This window comes from Marmota marmota, unplaced genomic scaffold (genome assembly GCF_001458135.2).
Source record: "Marmota marmota marmota unplaced genomic scaffold, marMar, whole genome shotgun sequence".
Classification (NCBI taxonomy): domain Eukaryota; kingdom Metazoa; phylum Chordata; class Mammalia; order Rodentia; family Sciuridae; genus Marmota; species Marmota marmota.
Genome location: NW_025999895.1, coordinates 1426701 through 1445783, shown reverse-complemented (window position 1 = coordinate 1445783; position 19083 = coordinate 1426701). Strand labels below are relative to the sequence as shown.

At 57.0% G+C, this 19083-nt stretch overlaps 1 protein-coding gene and 1 long non-coding RNA gene across 9 annotated transcripts in view; one reads left to right on the top strand and one right to left on the bottom strand.

Moving 5' to 3' along the window:
• Nucleotides 1-6: 6 nt before the first annotated feature.
• On the top strand, nt 7-1972 carry LOC107157708. Its single transcript, XR_001505529.2, has 2 exons — nt 7-219; nt 1724-1972. It is a non-coding gene; the product is annotated as an uncharacterized LOC107157708 (long non-coding RNA).
• A 2411-nt stretch (nt 1973-4383) lies between these two features.
• Nucleotides 4384-19083, bottom strand: part of Slc38a10 (solute carrier family 38 member 10) — a 40527-nt gene continuing 25827 nt past the window's right edge. For 3 of the 8 annotated variants that reach the window (XM_048797425.1, XM_048797435.1, XM_048797442.1), the window contains 7 exons: nt 15949-16105; nt 10810-10977; nt 10026-10493; nt 9372-9491; nt 8274-8357; nt 6188-6361; nt 4384-5994 (listed from right to left, as the gene is read on the bottom strand). In XM_048797425.1, coding sequence (XP_048653382.1) covers nt 4889-5994; nt 6188-6361; nt 8274-8357; nt 9372-9491; nt 10026-10493; nt 10810-10977; nt 15949-16105 — 2277 coding nt within the window. In that variant the 3' untranslated portion in view covers nt 4384-4888. The remainder of the gene's footprint in view (nt 5995-6187; nt 6362-8273; nt 8358-9371; nt 9492-10025; nt 10494-10809; nt 10978-15948; nt 16106-19083) is intronic. The other 5 variants (XM_048797427.1, XM_048797430.1, XM_048797431.1 and 2 more) reach the window with 5 other exon arrangements.

The following is a 19083-nucleotide window of genomic DNA, read 5'->3' as shown; positions in this document are numbered from 1 at the left end:
AACTCACGTTGGCATGTCACCCAGGGCCGTCCTGCCCGAAGGGACCCCAGCGCCGCGCTCCGCGTCCTGTTTGCAGCACGCGCTAGTGGCCGCTGCCCCGCGCCCCCTTCATCGCTGACCATTCCACAAGGAGTCCTGGTCGGTTCTTGGTCCGAGATTTCGTCTGTCTCTGACCCCTGCACCTGCGTCCTTCCTGTTTCTGGGCTTCAGCATCTTCTGGTCCGTGCCATGGGTCTTTATGCAATAAAAGTCCTGTACAAATAGCCACATACTTTAAGGGGAAAGACCCAGGCCCTGGTGAAAGTGGGGTTCGTGGAGGCTGGAGGACTGGGCCATGGTGAATGTTCCAGAACAGGACTGGGAAGCTGTCACCTGCCAATGGGGCTTTTGTTGTTTATTTATTTTTAATTTTTTGTACTGGGGATTGAACCCAGGGCACTTAATCCCTGCGCCACACCCCCATCCCTTTTTTGCATTTTTTATTTTAGAGACAGGACCTTGCTAAGTTGCTGAGGCTGGCTTTAGACTCACAATCCTCCTGCCTCAGCCTCCTTAGCAACTGGGATTACAGGTACTACTACACCGGGCCCAATAGGGCTTTAACCACAAGGGTCTTGTGCCATCATTATTCTGGGGTTGCATATACCTTAGATACCCCTAATTCAGTCTGGGGTCTGAGGTGAGTCATGATGCCAGTGATTACTTGTTTACTGGAAGCTATTAATGCAGGGAATTGGGCCAAAAAAAACCATAGCTGGCTAAGACTCACAGGATTCAGTGAATCTCAAGCAACTTCTTGATGTTTCAGGACTGCCCTAGGCAGAATGGCAGTGGACGAGGAATCTGGTTCGTGTTCTCCTTTTTGGAAGGCTTAGGGAACTCTCTCTTCTTTTAGTTCTTATGGCTTAGCCCCACCATGTGGCCCCTTGACTAGCTGCCCATCCAGAGGCCAGTCACTCACCAGCAGTTGCCCTTTGTTCCTTTCGGCAGCTTCCCGGCCTCACTGCCCTTCAGAGGGGAAAGGCAGCTTGTGGCAGCTCTGTGTTAGATGAAGAGTGGCGTGCTCCTGCTGTTTGTAGGTCTCTGTGGCTGGTCAAGAGCTAACCCTTAGGTTGTCTGGCCATCTGTGACCCCCCCACACACTCTTTTGCCAAGGTCAGGTAAAGGCCTCCCCACAGCAGTCCTTGCATGTGCCCTCACTCACTTGGGCTGGGGCCCCCAGTTGTTTCTCACAGTGAGGAAACCTGCCGATAAGCTGGTTCGGGCCTCTCCTCCCCGTGATCCAAGGCACTTTTACAGGGTTCTACATGAGGAGGTGGAAAGGTCATTGGGCTCAAATTCCTGCTGCATCCTTGGAGCCCTGTGACCTGGACAAGTGACTTCACCCTGTCTGAACCTAGTGAGAATAACCTAGTGAGAATAGTCTCCCACTGCTATTGCCCGAGTGTGTGTGTGTGTGTGTGTGTGTGTGTATATGGGACCAGATGTGTGTGGGCCTGGTGCAGGTGGTGCTCAGGGGTAGGCAAGTGAGGTCTGTGCTGGCCATCAGGGTCACTGTGAACAGCTGAACTGGACACCCAGCCCTGGGGTGAGCTCCAGCCAGCTCCCCCAGCACCCATAAGGTATTTGGTAAAATATGGCATTTATTGTGGTGGGTTTGTTAATTTTGAGCCATATCTAGTTTGTAAAAAAGCCACTCAGACAAAACGCTTTTATCTTTCAGGCCAAGAGAACCTTGAAGGGAAGTTCCTAGGAAGGACCCTACACTCTGACCTCCGTCCACCACCACTGGATGGCACACAGCGAACACTCTTGGGGCTAGAAGGGGTGGGAGCAACGAAGTTCTTGGGTGTTGGAGCGTGTTTCTTCTCAACAGGTTGAACCTTGGGTGGGCAGGGACTTATTATATGTAAAGATCTGGGTTAAGATGTAGTCAAGCCAGCAACAAAAACTATTAAATCCTGCAGCTTCAGCTTTATTGTACAGAGTGAGTGGCCTGTGGGCCTGGCCTCCCCCAAGAAGCTGGCAGGTCTGGGCCATGGAACACTGCCACCAGGTCCCCACTTAAGAACCTTCTCCCCAGATGCATTTAACCTGAGTAGTGAGGAAGCCCCTGAACCTGATAGCCAGTGCCCAGGACACACCAGAGATAATAGTCCAGTGGCACAAGGGGACCCACTCTGCAGATGATTGGACTTAGGAAGGAGGCTGTTCTGACTGCAGCTGCCGAGTACCTGAGCCCAAGGTGCTCTTGAGCACAAGCCTTTTCCAACCCTTCATGAGTTCCCCATCCCATCTCATGGGGACCTTTCTAAAAGGTCCTGAGGCCACAGGGAAGCTACAGGCCTGAGCACCACCTGCTGGGCACTGTGGGGGACCATCCTGTTCACTTGCTGGGCAGAGAGGGCACGCCATCCTTGTCACAGCTTGCACCCCCCTCAGGGCCCTGCGGCAGAGCAGAGCTAGGATGGGGCCCTTTGGCACTGCCTCCTGTGAACTCAAGTCTGTGCCTCTGCCTTGCATCTAAACCCTATTTCAAAGCTGTAAGTGCTGAAACTCCCACTTCAAGATGTGGCTTCCAAGAGGGTGTAGTGGCCACTGTGCCAAGGCTCTGGAGAGGCTGGGTCTTGTCCAGAGAGGGACATTGTGCTGGCATGACTCTCCGCTGCTGCTGGGGTGTTGGGACAGGACAACACACATCTCAGAAACACTAACTTCTCAAGTGTTCCTTTCTCAGATGGAATGGTGTCTGCTGCTGCACACATGACCTGTCTAGGCTTGTACTGTTTCAGGTGTGCTCTGTGTGGCTGCCATAAAAGAATACCAGAGACTGAGCGGTTTATAAAAACCCTTTCTCATTCTGGGGGCTGGAAGTCCAGTGTCAATGGTGTCTTATGAGGGCCCTCTTGCTGCACCTCCTGGCAGGTGGCAAGGTAGGAGCATGCACACCTAGGCACCACCTGAGCTCCCAAGAGCTGTGTTCCTGCCATGGGGGTGACTCGTAACCCAAGCCCCTCTTCGAGGACCACCTCGGTGCTCTCGTGGCAGGCTCACGTTATGCCCAGGCAGAAGTCTTGGTTCCCAAGGGAGAGCTGGAGTTCTGTAAAGCCAATGCTTCTGGGTTCCCGCCCTGGCTCAGGGTGCTGTGCACTGACTGGGCAGCACTGTCCCTGCTCTAGGAGGGAGCCTCAGGTAGGCACCACTGCCCTGTGGTCTGCACTGGGGTGGACCTGGCCCTTGTCTGGCAAGGGCAGCAATTGACTTGGTGGGTGGCTCACTGATGACCCAGTCTGAGTTCTGGCCAGAACTACTGGCTGCTCCCAGTAGCCATGTGACCCAGACAGGGTTGGTGCCAAGGAGTCAGAGCCCTGTTCAGAGCTCCACCCAGAGGTCTGCAATTTCTTGGGGAAGAAGTTCCTGTCCTTACCTGTGGAGGGCTGCTGATTGGAAGGGGCAGATGGACAGCCAGGAGGAAAGTGTTGAGGGGGCAGGTGAGGGCAGTGGCAGCTGTGACGTGCCCAGTCATGACATCCATCTATTGGGGTAGGTGGCCCTGACTCTAAGGAGGGCGTTGGGAGGTGGGGAGAGTCCAGCAAGGAAAAGCAAACTGGGTGAAGGTAAGATGTTCAGGAAAGTCAAGGCAAGAGAAAACTCGCACCCCAGAATCCTAACCCGTGGAGCTTGATCCCAGGGTCACCCAGAGGGTGCTTCACCACGCCACAGCTGATCTGGAGTTGTGAGGAACGAAAGGTGGAAGGTGACCTGGGATTCATACCCCTCTTGAGCAGCGTTCAGCAGGAGTCCCAGCCTGGCCTGCAGAAACTCCACTCCTATTCATTTTCTAGCCATCAGGCTGCCCAATGACATAAGTTAAAAGATCACAGTAAAATCTAAGGACTTCAGCAGGTGCAGGGCGGCACCACACAGCCCTACTCCCCAGGCTTCCAAGGACGGGTGCAAATATGGTGCTTCCGTGACCCAAAGACAAGCCAGGCTCCTTGTCCCTGCATTCCTCAAGTGCCTCCCCCCCAGGCCAGGGGTGTTAAAGGCACAGAACTAAACCCACACCTCCCTGCCTAATTTCCCAGCAGCAAGGCCCTGGTGGCCACATTGGTAAGAGTGGAAAAGGAAGGATGGCTGAGGCAGCCCTATCCCTGGGCTGCGAGCCCACTGCAGGCATAGCACCTGGTGTGACAGTGCCACTCCACAGCTGGCAAGGCACACTAGGTTGCTCTGGTTGTGGGCATGCACGTGGGGCTGCACTTGCACTGTGAGCATGCGGGTCCTGTGATGTTTGGTGGTGGGGTACCTCCCCCCAGGACCCCCAGTCCAATCAAATCCTGACTGGGTTTTCCTTCAGGTGACTCAATGCCAACTTGACTCTTCAGTTATCAGTGGTGTTTTTATTTTTTAAAAAATCTCAACTAATTTCAAAGAACAGGCCATGAAGTATGTGGATGATTGACAGGAAGCTCAGAGCAGCTACACCCTACAGCTGGCCAAGGCTCACCCCGCATGTCTCTCACACCAAGGGCTTTGCCTGCCAGTGGGGAGGCCTCAGCATGCTTAGGGAGGAGCCCCTGGAGGAACAGAGACCATGGTAGAATGCAGGTGTCATGGAGGCCGAGAGTGGGACCAGCACTGCTTGACCAGGCACAGCAGTGCCAGTCACAGAGCCTCAGCAGGCCACAGGTGAGACCCTCTTCCTCTTGAGGACCACAGCTGCAGAGTCCTAGAGGTCCTGAGAAAGCAGGGAGAATGCCAGGGAGGGGACAAAGCCGCAGACAAGGCGGTCCTTCAGGCTTTCCCAGCGCTTGCTAAGGGGCTCAGACAAATACCTGGGAAGAAACAAGTGTGACCTCACACTCACCAGGGACGCGGCTAGACACTAGCTGGCCTCCTCCAGAGCCCCAGACAACTGTTTAATTTGCCGGCTGTGAACCACCTGCAGTGCGCCCCCTGCTGCCTGGCGGAGCTGGGTATCCAGGGCACTGCGAAGATCGTTCACCTGGACATCAGGGAGGGGGTTAAAGCTGATGATGATCCCATCCTTTGGGGCTGGCTCCCCCTCTGGATGAGGGGCAAGATCCCGTCGCCTCCTCCGAAGGTCAGAGCCAGCTTGCAGCTTCAGGTCTCGGTTGGGTTTGGGGTTGTCTGGCCTCTCAGCCCCAGGAGCAACTATCCTGGGGCTAGGCGCAGGGTCTGGCCTCTGCTTGGGCTCCTGGTTAGCAGTATCTTCCCCGGCTCTTGGCTGCTCTTGAGGAGCAGGTACATGGTCCCCACCAGGGGGCTCCTTTTTTGCCTCCACGTGACCACCTTGGCCCCCCTCAGAGATGGGCTGGGGTTCCTTCTGACCTAGCATGGCTTGGGGCTGAGGGTCCACTCCTGCTGGCCTGCCAGGTGGGTCCACGGCAGGTCCCAGGTCTCGGCTCAACTGCCTGGACTTCATATGAGGGTCCCCAGCCTCTACAACTGCCCCTACCATGGGCCGGTCAGCCTCCTTCTGTGTGTTGGCCCCAGTGGCTGCTCCTTCCTGTCCAGTTTTTTTCCTTTCTTGGGAACCTCCGCCAAAGGTGTCCTGGCTTTGCCTGAAGACCTCCCCAGCAAGATGCTCTTCTGGGCTCCCAGGGGCCCCGGCAGGGTGTGGCTTGAGCGCTGGTTCCAAGTCTTGGGCCACCTTAGGCTCTTTCACAGCCTGGGCCACCTCAGGCACGGCACCTTTCTGTTCCTCTCTCGGCTTGGCCTGGGCTCCCTGCGGCTCTATGTCAGATCCTCCACCAGGAGGACCAGCTAGGTCTCTGCCCGCTGCCCCCTCGGGTTTCTCTGGGGAGTGCTGGCCCAGTTCCCGGGGTGGAGCTCGGCGATCCCCTGGAGCTCCAAGTGCAGGTTTCAACGGCTGTGGAGGGGCATTTTCCATCTTCCCAGCAGGCCCATCTCGGGCCTCCTTATCCTGACCTTTGGGCACACCCACTCCAGGCTCTGGCTGCATGTCTTCTGCAAGTAAAGCTGATGTTAGTTTGGGCCATAGAAACGAATACAAGCTGCTAATGCAAGGACTAAAAAGAACAGACTTCGAGAAGTTAAGAATTACAAATCAAAATTAAACTCGCCCTCTAGACGTCAGGCCAGCAAGCCTCAGGTCCAGCCCCAGATGCCTAATGCCCTCCCCCTGCCAGGGCCAGCCTACCAGGCCTGGACTTGTCCTCATCCTCCTGCCTCTGCTGGTGGATCTCCTTGTGCTGCTCCTCGATCACGGCCAGCAGCTTCTCCTGCTGGTCCAGCAGGCGCTTCTGCTGCACCTGCTGTTCTTTGATCACCTGCAGCAGGACAGCGTGGTCCAGCATCTCTGCCCTGCCGGCTTCTGGTGGGGACACACACAGCACACACTCAGGACGCTGGGCTGCCAGACACCTGGTGGGCTGCCAGCATGACGCACCTCAAGGCCCAGGGCTGCAGCGGAGGGCCACGCCGCCTTCACCTCAGCCGCACGAGTGCAGTGAGGGTTCCGCCAGTGAGAGTTCCAAGGAGGCCTAGAAACCCGCCCACCACTAGCTGGGTGCCAGCTCCCGCCCGCAGCCACACCCTGGTGGCCAGGGCCATCCAACCAGTTAGCCCCCCACTGCTGTGGTTCAGACAACTGCAGAGCCCAGCTCCCTGCCTGGTACTTGCTGAAAAAAATGCGCCCAGAGAAAAACCAAATAAGTCTGCGAATGTGCCAGAAGATCAGCAGTTATCTGGGGTGGGTGGTTTCCCCATTGTTCACACTGTTGTTCTAAGCCAATCACCTAAGAAAATAAAAGTGACAAGCCAGTTTTTTAAAAAGGATATTGGTGGGGCTGGGGATGTGGCTCAAGCAGTAGTACGCTTGCCTGCCATGCGTGGGGCGCTGGGTTCGATCCTCAGCACCACATACAAATAAAAAATAAAGACGTTGTGTCCACCGAAAACTAAAAAATAAATATTAAAAAAAAAAAAAAAAAAAAAAAAAGAATATTGGTACTTTAAGAAAGTTTCCTCCAAGGTGAGAATAAACACAGTTCTCCTTTAAGAAGAGCATGGGGGCCAGACCCAGGGAGGCATAGGCCAGTGGCCAGCACACAGCTGTCCTGGACACCCAGCAGCCCTGGCATGTAGGGGAGCACATACCCACGGAGGGAAGTGGCCAGCCATGGGATAGCACAGACGGGAGGGGAGGGAGGCTCCAAACGTCCACTTGCACCTGCGCCCTGTTGGTATGCAGAGCCAGGCATCCCCAGCAACCACCACCCATGGGGTCAGCAGGGAGCTGGCTTTTTTCTGCAAACCCTTCAGCACAGGGTCAGCTGTGGGCAGCAGGCACCTGTGGCTTGTGAAATTTTCACAAGTACTAAAATTGAGAATCTCTGAAAGATGATGGGTTAGGGCTGCCAGGGGAATGGCTCACATTAGACGGAAGAATGCCCAGCAAGGGCCCTGTGTGCCTCACAGACTGGCGGCAGGCCATCCTCCCCAAGAGTGACATGGTGACTGGCTGCGGCAGTTCAGGGCAGCATCCTGCCAGGGGCACTGAGGGTTCCCTGGACACAGCCCTAAACTTTGCCCTGATCTCCTGTGGGCCAGTGGCAAGGATGCCGAGGCCGAGGACGAGGGGCAGCCCCTACTCCCTGCCCAGTCCCAGACACTTGCCCAGAGGGAAAGGCCATGTAATACAGAGTGGCGCCCACATACCTCCCTTCAGGGAGCTGTCCCCATGGGTTACAGACCAGCCACCTCAGCCACAGGTCTCACGTCACCCTGGCTGTCTCAAGTCATGATGGTCACATGAGGTCCCACGTCTGCTGACACCCTCCTGCTGCTGGGGTGGGGTTCCAAGAGTGCAGCACACCCCCCGCCCCCCCCATGCCTGGAGGACCAGCCCTGGACTCTGCTGAGAGGGACAGGGCAAGGAGGAAAGAGGCCCTTGATGCTGCAGGAAGTCCCACGGGACACAAGTCAGACACTGGAGGGGTAAGACCACCTAGCCAGAGCCCACCAAAACCAATGGACCAGGCAGAGGGCTGTGGCTGCCCACATGTGGAGCCCCGTGTGGAATGTGTGACACACCCATCTCTAATGGGCGGGCCGTCCTCTCACAGAAGCCATTCAGTGGTCCTCTGAGGACAGCACAGCCACAGCAGGAGAGTCTCTGAGAACGCTGGGTGTTGGGCCCAGCTGGGTGGGCTCCCCAGCCGACGCCACCCGCACGAGGCCCTCCGCGAGCGCACTGCATCCCAACACACTCCTTCAGGTCCTACCTGCAACTATCTTTTTAATTTCAGCTGTTCGTCCCGTTGAGAGGCATACGGAAGAAAGGCAGAATAGGAAACTGTGAAAAGTCTCTTTTCAGAAAGAAAAAAACCAAAGCATCAAATAGGTTTACATGACAGAGCATAGGAACTGGAACCAACGAGCACAGCCAGACCAACAGAGAGGCAAGAGCCACAGCAAAGGAAAGCCTTCTGAGCAACTCCACACCTGCAGAAACCCACCATGCGCCCAGCGCTGCCTTCCAGGACTTCTGCCACAGTGCCTGCTGGCACCCAGCAGAGCGCAAAGCCGCTCTCTCCCTCACCCTGAGGGTGGCCCTGGAGCACGAGGCAGCACCATGTCCAGAGCAGCTGAGGCTAGTGCCAGGCTGGCCCAGGAGACCTGAGCAACCTGCTGCCTGCCGTCCCCAAGGACAGTGGGGCCAACCTCCCAGCTGTGTCCTGAGGGAATGGTGACGTGAGTTGGCCGGCCTAGGAGGCAACATGGCACAGAAGCCTGTCCGTCACCAAAGTCAGCAAGAGGGGCCATCACTAGCAGGCCACTAGGGGGCCACCACCTCCTCCTCCTCTGCCAGGGAGCACTTAGGATGAGGTAGGTAGGGTTCAAAGCCAGGAAAGGCATGGCCAAGCTTTAGGGGGCAGGGGACAGTCCTTCACAGCACAAGATGGGCAGGAAGGGACCCTGCGAGGACCACAGGGTCACAACCCCACAAGGTGGCCCCAGGCAAAGCACAGCCTTAAAGCGAGTCTTCACACCTGGGTATGCTAACACCCACCCTGGATGGCTCCAACCCTGAGTGCTGGAAGCAGCGACCTGCCTGCTTTAAGGTAAAATAAAAGGGCAATTTCGAGCCACAAGGCACCACGGCAGGTTCTTTTTGAAGGGGAGAAGGGAGATAAAAAAGCACTTCTTCATAGAAGGGCCAGGAGAAAGCCCCAAGGGGGAGACAGAAGAGGGCTGCAGAGGGCACTTCCTTAGAGAAATGGAGGTGAGCAGAAGCTGGCACCTGATGGGCTCCGGGGACCACCCCAGCCTCTCCCCAACCTTACCCTGGGGAACTGGGGGGACTGATGCTCAGGCCTTACCCTCCAGCTTGCTGCCCGCTTGGTCTCCGCCTGGGCGTTCTGCATCCCTCTGCTCACGAGGCTCTGGCTGCAGGCCGGCCCCAGGAGCTGGCCTCTGCGCTGGGAGGGGCGCCTTCCCACCTGCACATACAGGAGGCTCAGGTTTTGCAAAATGCTGGGGGTGGGGGACAAAGGAGACAGCAGATGTTTCCTAAAACGATTCCCTGACGTAGCCCCCCCAGCCTGTCAGCAGTTTATATTCAACCTGATGATTACCAGGGAAGTAATAAAAAAATATTTAACAATCTCATAGGCTTGTGGCAGTGAGCCAATGTTAACTACCTTTGCCAATTAAAATGCAAGCCGCGTCCTAACTAGCTCTTAGACGGGCACTTAACAATGTGTTACCTGTCAAGCGCTCCCGAGCCGTCCCCAGTGTGCACCCAGACACACCAGAACAGCGTGGCACCTGACATTTAGTGGTCTGCAAACAACTGTGTGACAGACACTATAGTAGCTGTCAAGCCACCAGATTCTTCCTTCCCCACCAGCTGCTGAAGGGGCTGCTACATTCACACGCTGATCTTGTGAAATGAGAGAGAGTAATCAGTCCCTCCTGCCCATTCCCAAGCCCACCCCGCGGGAGCTCCCCAAGGTAAGCTGGCTGACACCCACCAGGGCCACTCTCTGCAGGCTTCTCCGTGTGCCCCACAGCACCTTGTGCAGGCTCCCCTCCAACTGCGGCCAGGACCTTCTGATCTGCAGAGATCACAGCCTGGGGCCCTGGGTGCAGATCTCTGTTGCCTGGCCCATACTCGTCCTTCCCAGGCTGGACATCTGGTTGGTTGTTTCCTTCTGGAAGCTTCTGGAGACTTTCGGGAAGACCACCTGCTTCCTCCAGGACCTGGGCCTGTTCAGGTCTTCTCCCTGCCTCTCCCCTCTCAGGCTCCCTCCTCTCTCTCTCTGATTCAGGGAGAGGCAGCGCCATCTGCCCCTTGCCCTCAGGAGCCCCTCCATCCGTGCGTCTGGAAGGCAACTTGCTCTCTCCTGGCCCTTCTCGGTCTTGACCTTCATCCACCACCACCTTGTCATGAGGCACAGGAGGCTCATGGCGGTGGGCCTCACCCATGGGGACAGCAATGCCTGAAAGGACAGGGAGGTTGGGGGGTCAGGCTGAGCAAGCGGTACCCACTTTCACTTCCCAGGGAACCTGAACTGGCTCCAGTTCTCATCAGGGTGAAGCACCCAACAGCACCGCCCCCCTGCTAGCCCACCGCATCAGCCAAGGTCTGACCCCACTCTGGAAAGCCGCGAGGGAAGCAGTGGCAAGCAGAGAATGGAGAGACCGAGAGTGCTGGACGCAGGACCTAAGGCTGGGCCCAGGGAAGATGCGCAGTCTTCAGTGTCCCTCCACGAGGACTGGGGTCCCTCTCTGTTCCCAGTGGCCAGTGCCACCCACCTTGACCAGGGCGATCAAGTTGTGCGGCCTCTTGCTTCTCCTTGGCATCTTCCTCTTCAGGCACATTCACGGGGCCTTTAATCTGGGCCTGCTCCAGGTCCTCCTTCTCCTCGGGCAGCTTTGGCTTCTCCCGGCCATCCTCGGCCATGTTCACCGGGGGATCCTGGACTGTAAACACAGCACAGCAAGCTGAACCACCCTCCACCCAGCTGCCTGTCAATCAGCACAGGGAGCAGGTGGCTCTCTGGGATCATGACCACATTTCCCAGTCGAGTGCCAGAGCCTCAGCAGCCATTTTTCCCAGCTCAATCATTAACAGCTAAATAGCAAAGAAAACTGTCATTTTTCATGTGTATTCATAACAAAAATATGTCAAAATGCAATTTACACCTAATGGCACAGACCACTCCATGTAATGCTCAGCCATGACCACCAGGTGGCAGCATGAACCCATGGATGGGCTGTCTACAGAGGGTCCCCTTTGCAGGATGACCTGCCCAAACTCCCCTACCCTTCCTCTAAGGGAAACATTAGGAGTGCTAACCTGCACTCCTGTGAACATCTTCCTGCTGGTGGGGGAAACTCACTTCAAAAGGACAACAGCACAAGGAAAGCTCTTTATTGTCCTAGTGCTGCATCCCACTGCAAGCCACAGTGCAGGGGCCAGCAGGCCACCGAGAGGGGTCCAACAGGGCCCAGGAGGAACCACGTCCACCTAAAATGGCCACTTTCTATGTTTTAGGCGAGCATGGCAGAATCCAAAGAACCAATTAGGGGAAAGCAACTCTGGAAATCAGAACCCCTTCCTCCCGGAGGCCCAGGGCCACCTCTGTGCCCCATCCCTGACCAGAATTGTCAGGAAAGGGAAGTAAATGTGCACCATGGGCCCTGGGTGCTGTGCTGTGGCCCTGGGACCCATGAGATGCCGTGCGGAGAGGATTCGTCCATGGGCCCATCGGAGGGGAAAATGAGGAGCCGCCTCAGCTCCACATCAGCCTCACGTGGCAGCCGACTGACACTTAGTCAAGGGAAGCAGAACTGGACACACATGAGCCAGGTGTAAAGGTACCGTCCATTTGGGGCTCAAGAGTCCTTAACAAACTGGAGGCTGGCACCTCCTGTGCTGGAATGCCTCACAGAAAGCTCTACAGCGCCACCGGGTGACAAACTCAGGCAGGTGACAAGGCACCAGTCCCCAGCACACAATTAGCCCCCTGGCAGAAGCCCTGTGCATGAACAGGAAGAACCACAGGTCAGGTCAAGGGGAGCTTCCAGGGCTGGGGCTGTAGCAGTGCAAAGCGCTTGCCTTGCACGTGGAAGGTACTGTGTTCAATCCTCAGCACCACATTAAAAAAACCAAAGGCATGCTGTTCATCTACAAGAAAAATTCAAAAAAGGGGCTTCCAGCAGAGTGCAGAGTTGATAAAGGGCTGGGAGGAGGGACAGTGAAACAAAGAGAAGCCCACTCTCCCCAGAACAGGTGCCCCTGAGCAGCGGCTTTCTAGCAGGAGACAAACCTGTTTGTCCTCAGGCTGAGCAGACAGTCAGCTTGGTCACTGACTGGGGCTCTGGGAGGAGCTTCACAGGGCTGGAGCGTTCTGCCTCTGGGCACCACCACTGTGTCCTGTGGTCAGTACAGATGGAAAGTATCCCCTCTGTAATGCTGCGGCTGTCCCTGCAGCCCAAGGACGAGCTCCCACCAGAGCCACATTGGAGACTCGGGACCCAAGGCCTCTGCATGGAGCGGGGACAGGCTCCACCAGCTCTGGTCAGAGCCAGCCTGCCCCGCTGCTGCCCTCCTTGCTGTGGCTGTGCTAACCTGCTACCCAGGAAGGGCTGTTTAAAACCCCGCCTTCTGGGGCTGGGGCTGGGGCTCAGCGGTAGAGCGCTCGCCTAGCATGTGCGAGGCCCTGGGTTCGATCCTCAGCACCACATGAAAATAAATAAATAAAAATGAAAGTATTGTGTCCAACTACAACTAAAAAAATGAATATTAAAAAAACTCTGGGCTAGGGATGTGGCTCAAGCGGTAGCGTGCTCGCCTGGCGTGCGCAGGGTGCTGGGTTCGATCCTCAACACCACATTAAAATAAAATAAAGATATTGTGTCCACCTAAAACTAAAAAATACAAATAAATAAAAAAAAAAAAACCGCCTCTGGATGTGGCTGCTACGTGAGCCGCAGGGTCAGAGGGCTGACTCCTGATGCTCAGAGGCCTAGGCTGGTGCCCAGGGCCAGCAGTGCAAAGTTGGGGTGCCAGCAAGGAGAGGGATGCTGGACCCTCACGCTTTTCTTTACAAGCAGGGTGTCTGCCAGGTGACCAATGGGAAGGGTCAATCTTCAGAGGCAGCAAGGTGGCCCAGGTCACACACGTGTGGTCAGGAGCTGACACTGCGTTACATCACCAGTCCTTCTTGTTTTCTAGGTTGAGATAGGATCTCACTAAGTTGCTCAGGCTGGTCTTGAACTTGTGACCCGCCGCTCCAAACTCCCAAGTAGCTGGGATTAGAGGTATAGTCTGATCCAGCTGGGTCAGAACAAGGACTTTTAGAACCTGCTCAGCGGGGACAAGGAAGCACTACCCGGTTAAGGAGAGAGCAGAGGAACACGTGACAGCAGGTCTCGCCCTCGGTGTCCTGATGCTCTGTCAAAGGTGCTCAGAGGCTCTCCCACCCCCAGGGTGTGGGCAGCAGTGAGGTTATGGAAGACCATCAGGAAGAAACAATGATGGAGTGAGAGAGATCCCACCAGCTGAAGGCACAGATGTGTGGCCGACTCAGGCCGAGGTCGCCTCTGCATCAGCACCCACAGGTAGGCAGCTGTGGCTGCAAGCAGGCTGAAGTGCAGGCCCACCTCCTCTTCCCACAAGGCCACACAGCCTCCCCACTGCTGGGGAGAGGGGACAGGCACAGGCACCAGGGTGTGGGCCAAGACTATGGCCAGTATGCATGAGCGGGGGGCGGGGAAGGTGAGAGGGAAGCTAGATGGGCACATGGCCGGGTTCAAGGAAGAGCTGCAACACTCCAGGACCCCTACGCACCCCAGACCCAGAGGGCTTCCAGACAGGCAAATGGCCTAATCAGCTTTTCTTAATTGTCTCCATGAGCCTTTTCAGGGACACAGCCATGCTTGCCAAGGGCCTTTGTGAGGCCTGGGCTGCACCTGCCAGTCCCACGTGTCCCATGTGAAGGCAGGACTGAGTCCATGGAAGGGCTCTCAGCAGAGGAGGCAGGTTCCATCTGTGGTCTCCTCAACATCAGAAGGCCAGACGCTCTGTTCATGCTGATGTGCAGCTCATGGGCACAGGCTGGTGAAGTTTCCAGGCCCCCAGCTACGCCCCAGGAGGCAGCCCTTTGGTACAGGGGTGACTGGCAGCTAGAAGACAGGGGAGTTGCGGGCATGAGGCTCTGAGGGGCCACGCATTAGTCTCAGGGAAGAAATGAAGACCAGAAGGGGTGGTGGAGGGCCTCAAGTGAGCATGCGGCATGCAATGACAAGATGCAGACGCTGTCCCCAACCAGAGACAACACAGCTCCACGGGACAGGAGCCCAGCGCTGATCAACCAAGAAGCTCATCACCAGGCAGGCCTGCACTGAACTGGGAAAGGCATGGCATCAAGTTCCCCCAGGGACCCTGCAGACCAGAATTCAGCTCTGGTCGCCAGGACCCCCCATCACTAGATCCCCTCGGCATCAGCACCTGCTTTATACCCAACAGCTCAGATAGCTTCAGACTGGCCTTTCCCAGCAGGGACTGAGTCCAGGCTACCCACGGGGGTGGGCACGCACCAGCCACCTCCTCTAGCGCACCTCCTCCCAGTCTAGTCGTCACCACTGAGGCAAGGCGGTGCACAGCAACCTGTGGCTGCTTAACACGACGCTTGGCTTCTCTGGGCCCAGCCTGCCCTCCCTCGGCACCTGCCTGGCAGGCCGTGTCTGCTTCCCAGCCTCTTGACTGCAAGGAACTGGGACGGAAGAACCTTCTCACCTGCTTCTGCCAACCAAGGAAGACAGAAGAAAGCTCCTGAAGCTGTTCCTTGCACAGGGCTGTCCAGAGCAGAGGGCCAGGGGAGCTCCCAGGACAGTTTTACAAGGTGACAATGCTGGGGAAGGGCTACGGAAGCCCAGGAACGGTATCCCAGAATGCAGGAATGGCCCATCTTGGGCTTGTGCTGAGGCTACACTGAGGCCAGTGGGCATGCCAGGTTGCTGGGGTCCCTTCAACGGACCTGTGTCTTCTGTTCACTAAGGACAGGCATCCTCATGGTGACCTGGAATCCACCAACACGGAGAGCACTGCTCCCCCAGCACGGCCTCCTCAGAGCTGCAGGCTGGACAGAAACCTGGTGTATGGACCCAAGTCTCTTGACTGACCACCCACAGATGCACCTTGGTGTGGCACCTGGACTCAGGGACGGAAGCCCCAGAATGAAGGCCAGCACAGGGAACACCCACCTGCTAGCACCCCCAATGCCACCTGGTGCTGCTGGGCAGGCATGGAGCTGGATGGGGTCTGCCAGCCTGTGGGCCCTCCCTGCGTTACCCCTCCCACCTGTGTCTGGGAAAGCCTGGGGGTCAGAGCCTGGCCCAGACACACTTCTGGGTACTCCACATGCCACAATAAAACACCCCTGCACCCCCACGTGATGTGGCCACAGATGGGGCTGAGAGCACCACCAGGACTCTGCGGGGACCTGCAGCTGGTGGGCGATGACTGATAAGCAATAAGTAACAGGAAACAAAGCTGAGACACAACTGCTCACTCTGCTGAGGAAACACTGGCTCAAAGTTTACATCCTCAAAATAAATGAACAAACACGAGCACCCCCACGGATTTACACACCTGCCAGCACACCCAGGAGCCAGGTGCTGGGTCTCAGCCTGTCCCAGGCTGGCGCTGCACCACCCAGTGCCCCCGCACACCGGCCAGCCTCTGTGGAAGGAGGCCTTCACAGGCCAGGTCTGTGAGTCCCAGACAGCAGCCCTCTGCCAGGTCTATCACCCACTGGATGGAGGCTGCTGCTGGAGACGTAAAACACTCCGAGCAGAGCTGAGAGGCAGCCCGTGACCCTGAGACGATGCAGTGGCCACTGATCCCGAGAAGGCTCAGTGGGCTGGGGCTGGGACCTGGACGCATACCTGAGAGCCGGGCCACCTCCGCCTTCTTAGCTCCCTCGACCTCCCCATGTCGGCTACCAGGAGCTTCCTTTGCCAAGTCCACAGGGGCCTCCTCGCTCACGGACAGGGTGGTGAGTGTGCTGACCACCAGGACGCCCAGGCCGACCCACAGCACCACCTGGATGAAAAACCCCAAGACAGGAGGCGTCACGGCAGTCCCCACACACTGCTGTGAAAACTTCCTCTTGCAGTGGAAGCCAGGGATGGAGCGAGGGAGGAAGGAGGGAGGACAGTGGTACGAAGCAGCCCGCTGGGAGGGCAGCACAGGTAGGCACGGGTCCTGACAGTGACACCCAGGGGAGACAGCCTGCCTCCCGCAAACCAGATGACATGAGGGGCTGTGACGCGACACTGACAAGCCACGACTTCCCCGTCAACCCAGGTGGTCTGGGTGCCCATGGGTCCTGTCAGCTGGGTCATGAGTCAGGCCTGCGGAGCTGCCTCGGCAGGGCGGAAGGGCTGGGGCATGAGGGTGGAGTGGGAACACTTTGGAGAGCTGCAGGCAGGAGAGGAGCCTCGGGAAAGCAGGGGTGCTATATGTGCGATGGAGGCAGAGACCCAAGACTTGATCCCGCCTCCTGGGGAGGGCAGTCTCCTGACCACCATGGAACAGGAGCGAGGATCTCAGGACACCTGCCCACGCCAGGTGTCTCTTAAACCTACCATCCTCAAGGTACACACTCCTGCACAACCCCCACAGAGTGGGCCCTGTACCAAGGATGCAGGCCACACAGGTATGGACACACTGTCCCCCAACATCACCCACATCTGATGCCCAACAGTAGGCTCAACATGCCCAGAGCTGGCAAGGTGGGAAACCCTGCCAGGCCAGACTCGGAAAGACAGCACCTCCTTTCTCAGTTGTGTGGTGGTACCCATCAGTGTCCCCATGAGCTGCCTTCAAGGGGCCCTGCCTCCTCCTGAAGGACCCACGGTTGACTCTAAGGCCTTCAGTCCCACCAACTCGTCCTCACCCAATTCCAACTCCTGTTGCAAAACGGGCACCTGCTGGGCCAGCTCTCCGCCTGCATACCTGTGCCACCTCAGCAGTGGGTGCTGCTACTGCTGACCTGCCTCAGCCCTCCAGGGGCAGAAACTCCTGCTATGATGGTTCTGCAACAGAGGCCAGAGAGTGGCCTTCCTGCCCAGCTGAAGGGACCCTGACTCATCAACTGCCTGCGGTCTCAAGAGCCCTAACTCCAGTCCTCTTCTGAAGGGCCGGCTGCCTGAAAGAACAGCAGCTCAGCAGTGGTGAGGCCCCCTGGGTCTGACAATCGCAGAAGGCAGACTCCCACGGGGAAAGAAGGCTCTGAAGCGGGATCATGACCAACTCAGAAGAGACACCTCAGGGGAAAGTCCACTTGCTTCTCCGCCACCAGACACCCTGAGCTGCTCGACATTCACGGATGCCCTGGAGCACAGGGGCCAGTCCCAGCCAGCCTCATGGATGTGCAGGGCTCGTGGGGAGCCCACAGGCCCACGGCAGGAACTGCAGCCAGCCAGCCTGTCAGGTAATAGCAGGGCTGCCCAGGTGCCAGGGGGATGCTATCTGAACTGGTCCCTGGGACTGAGAACTCAGAAGCTCTACCAAGCACAGAGATTAAAGCTCCTGACCCCACTGGGCCCAAAGTGTTTTCCTAAAAGTCTGTGAAGACCCAGCCTCAGCTGTTACATGAATATCTGCAAACACATTTACAGACAAGGACGTCATCTGACAGTGAGCTGGGTCTTCTGAGGCTAATAAAAAGGAGGAAATATCCACCTCCTGAGACCACCAGCTCCCTGCAGGGAGGCGTGGCAACAGTCCACATGAGCAGCAGCTGCAGTGGGTAACCTAGGCCAGCAGGGCACTGAAGACATCAGACAGCAGGCCTTGTGACCCCTCCACCCTGCCTGCATAGCCTGTCCTAAATCAAGGCTCCCTGCCCTCCAGTTGCAGCTTCTACTAGATGGCAGAGAGAAGATGTGTGCAGTGGCACACACCTGTAATCCCAGTGGCTCAGGAGGCTGAGGCAGGAGGATTTCAAGTTCAAAGCCAGCCTCAGAAAATTAGTGAGGCCCTAAAGCAATTCGGCGAGACGCTGTCTCTAAATAAAATATAAAACATGGCTGGGGATGTAGCTCAGTGGGTTAAGTGCTCCTGGGTTCAACTCCCAGTCTAAAAAAAAAAATGTCAGGCAAAGGATAGCAAGGGCGGAAGGTCCTCGCTCTGAAATGTGAGGTCTGACTGCTGACCACTTGCAGAGGAGCCATCATGGTTCCCTTGGGAGTCCTGAATCAGAAAGAGAATGAAGCTCTGAGCTCTAACATTCAGCAGGGACGGAACAACTGGGAACCTGGGCAGGGAGCAGCCGGCCGAGTGCGGCCTCAGGCTCAGGGAGGAACCCAACCTGGCCTCTGGATGCGCAGTCCAGCCTCCAGCACTGTGCCAGGAGACACAGCCTAGTGCGTGACAGAGAAGCTGCTTTTGAAGCAGGGCACCCAGTGGGTAAGCGGGCCTCGCCTGCCAGCCGCCTACCTCAGAGCACCCTGCTGACTGAGATTCTGGCAGCGACACCTCTTTACACAGCCACAGAGCCAGCTGGGAGAGGTGCAGATCCATCTTGGAAGTTCTGCTCAGGCCTGGCAATGCAGGGCCTTGATTGGGGCCATAGTCTACAAGGCTTCTGCAGCACCCCTCCTGTCGGGGAGTGACGGAGGCTCCAGCTGAGAGGGGCTGATTCGGTGCAGAGACAACCTCTGGGGGATGAAACGTTCCCTTCTACTGTGTGGACAGCACACAAATTGCACTCTGCCCTTCAGTGATGGATCAAGCACCTGGAGCCTGGGGTTCTGGCACTCTGTAGCCCTGTGGCTCAATGTGGAACCCAAGGCCATCTGGGTCAGGGTTCAGCTCCCAGCCCCAGTGGCCACCTCTCTCTGCATGGCAATGTATACTGGCACCTCTCCCAGAGCAGGACTTCCTGCCCTGGGGCCCTCTGGCTGTCCCTCCTCTGCCTCCCTGGGCTGCCCTTCTTTGTCCTAGGGGACCGTCCTCCTAAGCACATTCCCTCTAGCTCCTGCCCCCCCTCCCCGCCTCCCTCTCGCGCTGCTCGC